The 11,391-nt window shown below is 30.6% G+C and overlaps 1 protein-coding gene across 1 annotated transcript; it reads left to right on the top strand.

Moving 5' to 3' along the window:
* The first annotated feature begins 257 nt into the window (after positions 1 to 257).
* Positions 258 to 10,927, top strand: LOC111710390 (calmodulin). The gene is made up of 12 exons (XM_023484471.1): positions 258 to 483; positions 1,295 to 1,387; positions 2,093 to 2,146; positions 3,498 to 3,572; positions 4,011 to 4,064; positions 4,437 to 4,526; positions 5,286 to 5,377; positions 5,652 to 5,690; positions 7,529 to 7,576; positions 8,480 to 8,538; positions 10,142 to 10,207; positions 10,662 to 10,927. The coding sequence occupies exons 1-12, from the start codon at positions 442 to 444 to the stop codon at positions 10,685 to 10,687; spliced, it is 738 nt and encodes a 245-aa protein (XP_023340239.1). The 5' UTR covers positions 258 to 441; the 3' UTR covers positions 10,688 to 10,927.
* Positions 10,928 to 11,391: the final 464 nt, after the last annotated feature.

The raw sequence follows: 11,391 nt of genomic DNA, 5'->3' as shown, positions 1-11,391 counted from the left end.
CTCAGCTCTCTGTATCTCTATGAAGGTTGCTCTCTCTGGATCTCTATGACAATTGTTGTGAGGAAAATGATCGCGAAAGTTTGGATAAGATATAGTACAGATTACAGGTTCGACCTATTCTCCAGGTATAGTTCAGTACAGACTACAGGTTTGGCCTATTCTCCAGGTATAGTTCAGTACAGACTACAGGTTCGGCCTATTCTCCAGGTATAGTTCAGTACAGACTACAGGTTCGGCCTATTCTCCAGACTACAGGTTCGGCCTATTCTCCAGGTATAGTTCAGTACAGACTACAGGCTCGACCTATTCTCCAGGTATAGTTCAGTACAGACTACAGGTTCGACCTATTCTCCAGGTATAGTTCAGTACAGATTACAGGTTCGGCCTATTCTCCAGAAAAAAGAAAAAGTTTGAAGCTTTTCAGATAAAACTTTAAACAAAATGGAGAAAAATGAGGGAGAAAAATCCGTTGTGTCTTTTAAGGTTACACATAATGAAAAACAGAGCTGAAAACTTTAGAATGGTGGATATTGAGATTGATGCTTGATCCTCTCTTTTTCTTGATATCGAGACTAACCTAATCTTGCATACTTGTATCCTGAAATGTGTAAAAAATTAAACCAATCAGAGTCACGTATATGAGGCCGATAAATTTGAAATTTTGCGTGTCATTTAAGATTATATACAGAAACGGGAGGAACTCTCTAAATTAAAAAAAAAACCCGGTTTTTGATTTTTCTTTGCTATATCCAAGAATGAACGGTTTAAGAAGAAAATCAAAAGTGTGTCCATTGGATACTCATATTAAGTAAAAGGGATTAAGGATATCTCATTCTAAAGTTTTCAGCTCTGAATTGCAAACTCTTATTTGTGAATATGAATATTTTTTGCCAATGAGATTTACTTCCCCCTTTCACAACTAATTAAAAGTAAAAACATTTTAAATTTTTTTTTTTTTATAAAAAGTTTTATTTTCTATTTCGGAAAATATTTATCAAAATAGACATACACATCACTGCACATGCTATTTATACAAAATATTTTATTATAGTTTACACATAAAATAATGATACTTAAATGAAGACCTGAAACTCTTTAATCTAAAAATTTTGCCCTAAATATAGTCTTGTAATGGAAATAAAATAAATTCAAAACTGCAGGGATCACATATATTATTAGAAATAACAGGGAACACATTCCCTGCAGTAATCTTATGAATTCTTTTCCTTTTTTGGAAGTCTATTTGTTCTATGAGAGTTTACCCAAAATTATTTTAAATATTTGTTTATTCTAGAATATAGGGAGAGATGATAGTAAGGATGAATTGGAACGGGAGGACAGCAACGACGACATTAAATCTCCTAACGAAGACGACAATAAAACAAAGGTATGAATAAGTTGACATTTTTTCAAATGCAAACTCCATTTATATGTTTATTTTTTTAGTGTGTCATATTTTGTATATCTAATAAACGCAAACACACGGCTGAACCAATCTGTTCAGCCGTTTTTATGGTATTTGACAAGACGAAAGGAAATGTTTTTGGCTGGTCTGAATTGCATAAACAAATTTCGGTCAAAGTCTTGTTGAAAGTCACCGATAAAATTGGAAAAATCCGCAAAATAGCCTCAAATTTTGATTTTAAATAGTCCAATGAACATGCAACACTTCAAGATTTCAACAAATTAATCATTTAAAGTGGTCATCCTATTCAATAGCTTCCTGCTTTCATTGTGTACGATTAAAAAAAAATTAATTCTAATTTTAATCGATATTCTTTGATTATGAAAACCATAGATTATTAACAATACAGATAGATCACTAAATGTTGTCTTTTTAAGATTTCGGGATTTTTTGTTCACAAAAACGCTCGAGGCAGAAGTCCAAAGGAGCTACACGCATAATCTCTCACTTTCTTGTAATTTAACGTGGCATGCGCATAGCTCCTTTGGGCTTCTGCGTTAAGGGTATTGTGAACGAAAAACCCTTAAATCTTGTCAAGACGATATCAGTGTTTTTCTGCATTGTTTTTAATTTATGTTGAAAACCATGAACAAGAAACTTAAACTTCAAAATAAAATAAAATTTTAGGTTGTGAAATCTACGAGTAATCTTTTTGAAGCCTTGCACGCTGGAAGGCCAAAGGTAATTAAGAATAGATTACTTAACAATAACAGTTAGGACACTAGAATGTCGTCTTCCACCCAACCCTTTTTTATTTTAAATAACTTTAAAAAGGCTGACATTTGAACGCTATAACTTCTTCACTTTTTAACTTCATATTTGAATATTTTGCCTGAATACTTATTTATTTTTTGATGCAAGGTAGAAATCCGGTTACTTGTTTTTTTATTAATTAAGCTTTAGGGCTAAAATTTATATATTTTAGAAGCCCTTGTGAAAAATGGATTTAATAACACGTGTCAAATGTTAATATTTCTTGAGATAAAAATATTTATTTTTGAAAATTTTTCTCACGTATTTCTTAAAACTTTTTCTAAATCCTCCCTTGCACCCTATCCATTACAGATAGAGGTAAAAATTTTTTTCAATGAGCAAGCTGTGACTAGCTCGACTAAGGGCATGTATCACACTCCCCTATCTCAATTCTAAGGGTAAAATCATTAGGGGAAAACATCCCCCCCCCAATATATTGTACAAAAATAGCCCAATCGGTATAGAGTTAAATGGACCTAGATTAGAATAGTTGAAAATTTACCTTTTCATTCACTGCAAACTAGAACAAAGTTGGTCAAATATATTTTATCCGGTTACAAAATTAGTAATTACAAATTAGAATAGTTGAAAATTTACCTTTTCATTCACTGCAAACTAGAACAAAGTTGGTCAAATATATTTTATCCGGTTACAAAATTACAAATTAGAATAGTTGAAAATTTATCTTGTTATTCACTGCAAACTAGAGCGAAGTTGGTAAAAAGTATTTTATCCAGTCACAGTTTACAAATTAGAAAGGTCTTTTGTTCCTCTCAGTAGCTCCTCAATAAGAGAAGTCATGAAATAAAAACATATAAAATTCAAATCTTAGGTCCAGACAAGTTGTTTAGTTTGACGTGGATGATATTATCCAATATCCATCCATGGCCGAGGAACTTGTAGTTTTTTACCTGAGCTGAAAACTTTAGAATGGGATATCCTAAATCCCGATCGGTTAGTAAATGGGGAGATTAATATCAAGAGAAGTACAAGCATTATTTAATCTTGAGATTAAGAAAAAGAGTAGATCAAGCATTAATCCCAATATCCACCATTCAAAAGTTCCCAGCTCAGGACGTACATTATAGGACACATCTCATCTTTCTAATAGATTATCAGAATTCCAAGAATTTTGCATGATTTTCGTGTACAGAATAGTGATGATATATCCTTATCAACAACAAGCAAAAATATTATGAATCCCTTTAATTGGAAAATCACTATTTTTTGGCAATAACTCCTTTTATACTTGCAATTTTGATGCTTCTTTATTCTGTAGGACGAGGAACCTCATGTGAAGAAAACGATTAAGAATAAAAAAGAGAAAACTGAATATATTCTTAGAGTTGATACGGTAGGATATAAACCAAATAGAATAGATTAATATAGAGTGGAACTGACTCGAAAAAAGTGTAAAACAGCCATTTTGTTGTATTGTTTCCATACTGGAGGTGTGCTTCAGTGTTCTGTGATATAAACACAGGGTGTTCCAATAAACAAGTCTTTCACTTGAGAATTTATGGACAAATAGAATTTTGAGAATTTTTCTTAATATCTTAATAGTTCCAATAATAACCTTGCCAATTTCTTCATAATTACTCAAGCAAACAACTATGGTACTAAAATATACATTTCTAGTGTGCTACACTCCAAGGTGTTCAAAGGTTTTGATTGAATTGAATTGATTCAACATTTTCATAGCAGTCTGGATCTTTGTACATCTTGGTGTGGAGTGGACTCGTTATTCTGTAAAGTTAGCTGATATAAAAATTCATTTTTTTTTATGATTAAGGATGAACTTGGAATAGCTGAAGATGAATTTGAAGATCTTCAAAGTCTTTTTCAGGTAAAATTAAGTTTGAAGAAACTGCTTTCAATTTGGTAGGTATAGAGATAAGGGATTTAAGTCTTTGCCTGCACGAACTCTAATTTTCTAATCCATTTATCTTTGCAACCTGACTGATGATGGTGTGAAACTTTGATATTATAAACTTAGATTAATTGATATAACAGAAGCAAAGTTTGAAATATCTGAGTTTACGACATTTATTTTGTGTTCAAAGACATAAATCCTTTCTTAAATTTTATAATTAGTATTTCACTGAAAAAAAAACATTTTATTAAACATCGACCAAAGAAGTATCTTGGGGCGGGGGCATTGATACGTTGCCTGCTCCCCCTGTATACGTTCAGTAATAAATATTTTCCAATTATTTAGTTGTTTGACCATGATATGGACGGAGTACTTAGTATCCGAGAAGCATGCAGAATGCTCAACTGCCTGGGTTTCCCATCAAAAGAGGAACAGGTTAAAGGGATTGTAAACGCAAAGAGGAACATGTTAAAGGGATTGTACACGCAAAGATGAACATGTTAAAGGGATTGTACACGCAAAGAGGAACAGGTTAAAGGGATTGTACACTCAAAGAGGAACATGTTAAAAGGATTGCACACGCAAAGAGGAACATGTTAAAGGGATTGTACACGCAACGAGGAACAGGTTAAAGGATTGTACACACAAAGAGGAACACCGGTTAAAGGGATTGTACACGCAAAGAGAAACAGGTTAAAGGGATTGTACAAGCAAAGAGGAACAGGTTAAAGGGATTGTACACACAAAGAGTAACACCGGTTAAAGGGATTGTACACGCAAAGAGGAACAGGTTAAAGGGATTGTACAAGCAAAGAGGAACAGGTTAAAGGGATTGTACACGCAAAGAGGAACAGGTTAAAGGGATTGTACACGCAAAGAGGAACAGGTTAAAGGGATTGTACACGCAAAGAGGAACAGGTTAAAGGGATTGTACACACAAAGAGAAACATGTTAAAGGGATTGTACACACAAAAAGGAACACCGGTCAAAGGGATTGTACACGCAATTTTTAGTGACTAACCGATTCACAGCGCTGTATATATTAACAAGGAGGATGAAATAATCTGATTTTGCTAACCAAAAATTAGTTTTAAAAAATGTTATTTTCAAAATTTGGAGGTTTTTTTTAACAAGCTGTATTTACCTTAAAAGTTTATTTTGGATGTATTTATTTGATAGTTTTTGATAATTTAGATAAAGAATGTAGTTGGAGCTGTGAGTATCGATAAAACTGGATTTTCTCTCTCCTTTAACGAGTTCATTTCTCTGGTTTCGATTAAACGAAGGAACTTTTAAGTAGTTTACAAGTAATTAAAGAAAAGATTTTCAATTCACAGCTTCTCTTTTTTTCCGTGTTTTTGTTTATCCATGCTGTTTTAATACTTGATATAAATCAAAATTAAATTCCAAATCATTATATTGATATAAATGCCTACCACCGTACTCTTGCTCTGGTCAAGAAAAACTCTTTTCCACACTCTCTTAGATTAAGATTTAAACGATGAAAATCTAAAAGTTTTCCACAAACAGAGAATTTTTACTTTTAAGAAATTAATTCAGAGAGGATCCGAATCAAGAAGCGCTAATGCAGGTCTTCAAGTAAGTTAAGAGCATATAAAAACAATCTAAATTCGAAACGCTTTAGAATTATCAAGGGGCATTTCCCCCTTGTGCCCTTGTATTAAAAACCTTCTTATTAACCCTATCCCTGCAATGGGGTATTTGTAAACCAGGATACGCTGGGGGAGGGGGTCAATTTGACCCCCTCTTAATCCCTCTTAATATGACAATGATACATCATTGGAAAGCTCATCAACTCTACTTATAGAATCTGGAAAAAAATTTGCAAATTTGCACAACTTCAATTTGTTTTGCAAAATCCAATTAAAGTAAAAATGTTTGCAAAAGATTTCCAAAAGGGATAGCCCTTGACCATACAATTTAAAATTTGCAAAAAATGTAGCAACATTTTAAATAACATGATGTCTAATTAAGAAAAACTAAAAATGTGCAAATTTCTTTTGAAGGTTAACGGAATTCGACAACTGAAAGTGGGTCAAAGCAAAGATTTAGTTCGTTACAGGAAAAAGTAGTCATTCATGCAGTAAGCCCGGTTTTAGACCTAAAGGGAGGGCTATGGGTATTTAGGAAATGTCAGAAAATGACAACAGCCTCAGACCAATACTTTTTGAGTTATGTAAAAAAACTACGGGTGGGGGGGGGTCAAATTGCCCCCCCCCCCAGCAGGAATAGGGTTAAGAGCTTACAATAAATATTCATGTTTTAAGATTAAAAGAGATTCTAATTTAATTTGATATTGCTTTGTATAAAAAATTAAGGTGGTAAAAAGTCAGCGACAAACTTGCCTCAAACTCTAATTTTGTTTTTCTCTGCGACTTATTTTAGTGACTTCTGATTTTTCAAAAGAGGAAGTTTTGCTAGATCAAATTTTGAAATATTTAGATCTAATTTTACAAATATATTTTCAAATTAGCGAAGATTACAAAATTAGAGTTTTAAAGTTAATTAAACAATTTCTAACTCATGTAAAGATATTAATTTAACTTTTTAACTTTTGATTTAAAATTTAACTTAAAGGTCTATACAAGGTAGCTAAACTGAGTATGCAGTGTTGTGGACAAATTATTTAGGATTCATTGGAGACATATAAAACTTTTTAAAGATCTGTAAACCCTGAGTTAGAGCGCAAAGCCGACGTTCAAAATCATCGATTTGGGTGGATACGTTTTCAGATTTTTATTTTATTTATTATCAAATATCGACGACAAAAAATGTAAACAAAATTCTACAGTAAACTAATTAGTTTTTTAGGAACAGGTTGTGAAAATAAAAATTAACTCTTATCATTGAAAATAAGTAATCTTATTCAATTATTATTTTCTATTATCTCTCTTTAATCACAAAGATTTTCTGCAGATTTTCTGCAACTTTTATTAAAAAGACGACATTTGAAGAAATCTGCAAACAAATTCATAGAAAATAAGAAATTCAATATAATGATGAAAAAGGAAATAATTAACTCTAACTTCGATTTATTGACAAATTTCTTTTGAGAAATATGTCCCTAAACATCTAATTAGTATACTATAGAATTTTTACTATATTTTTTGACGTCATTATTTGAATATTAATAAAAAACGATTCTAATTCACCCACCCAAATTCACGATTAAACGTCAATTTTGCGCTCCAACTCAGCAATTATACATCGTGGAAACTGTAAACCAAAAACTAACTTTAGACCTAGAAAAATTTACGGGTTAAAATATCAAAGGTCTACGACATCATGTTGTAGAGATGTAAGAATAAGAAAATTTAAATTTGGACAAGAAATCATTTTGTTTGGTAATAATAAAGGTATAAAAGTAATAAAAAATAACCAAATGTTAATTTTTCTTGAGCTTCTTGATTTTACAGAACTTTTGACGACGGAGACGATGGACGCATTCAAGAGATAAAGTTCAGGTTGGAGAGTTTTAAAGAGTTTTTTTTTATCAATTAGGTTGGTAAAGATTGACACGTTCGATTTTTCTCATTTCGGTTGTTCATCATTTGTGAACGGTCTATTTCGTTTTTTTTCAATCGTTTAAAAAATTAATTTTGTTCGTTCTTAAAAATTTCGTTTATTTTCCATCCATTTCGTTCGGTTTGCCTTTTCTTATGATAAAAGACAATAGTTGTAGTTTCCAAAAGTTACAGTAAGTAAAAATCAGAGAATAAATTTCACTTCCCCAAATTTTAACCCTATCCCAATTGGGCTCTTTTCGTCTAATTTAGAGGGTGGGGTGTTTACCCCCAACTCTCTTACGATTATACCCTTAGAGTTGAGATAGGAAAGTGTGAAACATGTCACTACCAACTATAACCCACCAACTAATTTAAAATTAGACTTTTAATGGTTAGGGTGTTAAGAAGGTTATTAAAAAGCCTTCTAAAAGTACGTCAAACATGCTGAAAACTATTTTTGACAAAAATTAACATGTAGTTCGATGATATGCCTTCAGTTGGGTCGTGTCTATCTTTCTCTAAATATATATTGAAGTATATATTTATGCAAACAATTGGTTCTTCTGTAATATAAGTTCGGAAAATGAACTAAACTATATCTTTGCAACCTAATTATTAAACCCCTTGATATTTCAAGCTTATTTCATCCTGTACAATTCAAAGTTTGATAATTAAATATAAGGTCTAAATAAGGAAATAAAAATAGTTATGTTAGTTAGTTATGTTTTTGGTAGTTGCTTTTTTAAATGTTGAATTCTTACCTAAACTTATCCTAACCTATTCCTGCTTATTTAACTTCTAAACATATTTTTAAGAAGACCAAAATAATTTTTTAAATTAACATTTTTTTCTCAATTTTAGGCAGATAATGAAAGGACAACAGGGTCTTGAACCTGATGAGGTGGATCTCATGATTCAAGGTAAACACAAGTTATGGAGGTCAACACTAAATTGACTGAGATATCCCTAATATTCAACGCTTTAAACTCATATTTATTCAAGGTTATAATGCAAGGAAAGTTAATTGCAGTTGCATATACTCTGCGAACATGTTGAAATAAGTCTCTCTGGGTGGAATTTATAAACAAGAAAAGATACATCAGTGTTAATTTAGTATCCGAGGAGGATAAAAGCATTGAATTTTGAAAGTTCACATAATAGTTTCATGCGACAAAAATATTTCATTGATTTTTTATGTGAAAGATGGATCCCATGTCAGGCTGTGACATCCGTTTTGTGTTTACATTACCGCCCAGAGACAGTACACTGCAGTACAAAATACGAGTGTACCTCTAAAGTAACTTTCCTTGCATTATAACCTTTTATTCATTGTTCACCTATTACAATTTTAGGAAAAAGTGTCACAAAGATTCAGCCTGCTATAAAAACGATAATCAATTTTTAAGACAGAATCGACTTTGAAGTGTCACAACACCTTGGGCTTTAATTTTAAGCGCGGTAACTCACAAATGCTTTTCTGAAGCTCTTTACATGTATAATTGTTAGCACACATGTTGTTAGCTATGGGTTTCAAGAAGTAATTGGCAAAATCGATCATTGCTTGGGAGCTTGAGACCTTTAAAGCACAGTGGTTGATACAATAAATCATTCTTGCTAAATTCCAAATATCTACTACTCTCTACAGTCTACAGGGTGTCCTAAAAAAAACAATAGAGTGGTAGCTAGGGCCTCAATTAATTTTGGACCAATATTTACGATTTGGACATCTTTTCAAGTTTAAAATTTAGGAATGCCTTTGATGTTAAATATTTTTTTTCAAAGCATAAAATAATGTGATTAGAAAATTTTAGTTTGTTTCTAAAACTTAGTTTCTTTTTGATTATTTATTATTTCGAATACGTACGTTATATGGCTTTCGCTTCCAGTAATGATGTCAAAATTTGAATAAAAAATTGATTATTGGTAGAAAAAAGGGTCGGGAGGGGGAAGGGGTGGGGGGTGTAAATTTAAGATAAATTTCAAGTCTTTCACATGAAATCCTTGGTTATATAGATCAAAGACATTTTCATCTCTTTTAATGAATTCAGAATATTCTGAAATTAATATTTCAAATATAATTTTCATTTTAATAACATTTTTTTTTGCTAGCATTTAAGTTAAAAACTCTTTAATATTTTTTTTTGATCGAAATTTTTAGCATCATATGTTTTATGAAACTAAAGTATACTTTATCATACTTCCTCACTTGATCGTGAATTTCATTAAAAACGTCCTTTAAAGTAATCATCGTGCTATAATGTTAATAATGTTAAAATAGCTGTACATTATAGCACGTGTGCTATAAAATTTTGATTGGTTCCCGGATTTTCTCCAAAAAAATTAGGATATTTCCAAAATATGTTTTTTCAATTGAAATGAAAATTAAATCCAAAGAGAAAATTTCTGTCCAAAAACTTTATAACACTGCGAACCAAAAACAGTGTTATAAATAGTTATTACACATTTTCAATTTCTTTTTAGTTTTTTTTGAAGTCGATAATGTGACATTTTTTCTATTTTTAGAATACTTTACGTTCACAGGAGAAAATAGAGAAGAGGATAAAAGTTTAAACTTTATCAATTATGCCGGTAAACAAAATAATTATTATGATAAAAGAAATATTGAAAATGATTCAGTTATAATAAAGATAACAAAAAAGGATAGAAGATATAATTATTGTATTGATAATAATAATAAGCAATATAATAGTAAAAATGATTATTATAATAATAGTATAGTAATAATTATTATTATATATTAATAATAATACCAATAATCATGATAATTATAACAATTGTATAGTAATAATGATTATTTAATATCAATAATAATACCAATAATCATGATAATTATAACAAAAGTATAGTAATAATGATTATTTAATATCAATAATAACACCAATAATCATGATAATCATAACAAAAGTATAGTAATAATGATTAGATTTAATATCAATAATAATAACAATTATCATGATCATTATAACAAAAGTATATGTAATAATAATTAGATTTAATGACAATAATAGTAACTGTTATTTAGAGTTTGTGGCAATGCTGCAAGGATAACTGCTCAAAAAAGGGAAAAAGTGGAATTCGAATTTTCAAGAATTCTTTCTAAAAATTGCTCATTCGTATCAAAGATTTAACGTTTTCTTTGTTTCTTTTTTTCGAATTCATATCTTTCTGATTTTCTTTCTGCTTTTAATGATTTATAAAAAAGGATGTATACGAAATGAATATGTGTGTAAAGTGCATAAATATTTAGTTTTTCCAAAATTGCTCAAAATAAATTTAATACAAATTTATAAAGATAATGATCTATAAATAAAAAAAAGGTTGTCAAATTATTTCTAATACAAACTGTTTGTTTGGGTGTCTGATTGCTTTGTTTTGTTTTAAATATATTCTTAAAATTCAATTTTAATAAAATATTAATTTTAAACCTTGAAACCTTAAACTGAGTACGATACTGTATATAGAGTGAAGAAGAATTTAAAGTAATATTCTCCTTTTTATAATTTGAAAAACTGAACTTCTAGAGAAAAAAATAAGCTATCATTTTGTTCGTAATAAATTGATTCGACACAGATGAGAAGTGGTTGAACTATACATCAACATAGTTCAACTTCCTCACTCTATTTACTAATGATGATACCGGGAGTAACAGTTAGCGCCTCCATTTAACCCATTCAAATATACACTATTTAAATTCATAATAACTCATCCTCATTTAAACATCCGAAGGGTGGGTCGGACTGGGGGGGGGGGGA

The sequence above is a fragment of the Eurytemora carolleeae genome, unplaced genomic scaffold, assembly GCF_000591075.1.
Source record: "Eurytemora carolleeae unplaced genomic scaffold, Eaff_2.0 scaffold1051, whole genome shotgun sequence".
In the NCBI taxonomy this organism is placed as follows: Eukaryota; Metazoa; Arthropoda; class Copepoda; order Calanoida; family Temoridae; genus Eurytemora; species Eurytemora carolleeae.
Note: the sequence above shows the minus strand (reverse complement) of the source record. Positions and strands in the feature narration are given on the sequence as shown.

Excerpts from the sequence above, each read along its gene's own strand:
- LOC111710390 (XM_023484471.1), top strand. The coding sequence starts at position 442 with ATGGAGAAAAATGAGGGAGAAAAATCCGTTGTGTCTTTTAAG. Across the intron at positions 4,527-5,285 it reads TCCCATCAAAAGAGGAACAG|ATAAAGAATGTAGTTGGAGC; the intron begins GTTAAAGGGATT and ends TTGATAATTTAG. Across the intron at positions 5,691-7,528 it reads GCGCTAATGCAGGTCTTCAA|AACTTTTGACGACGGAGACG; the intron begins GTAAGTTAAGAG and ends TTGATTTTACAG.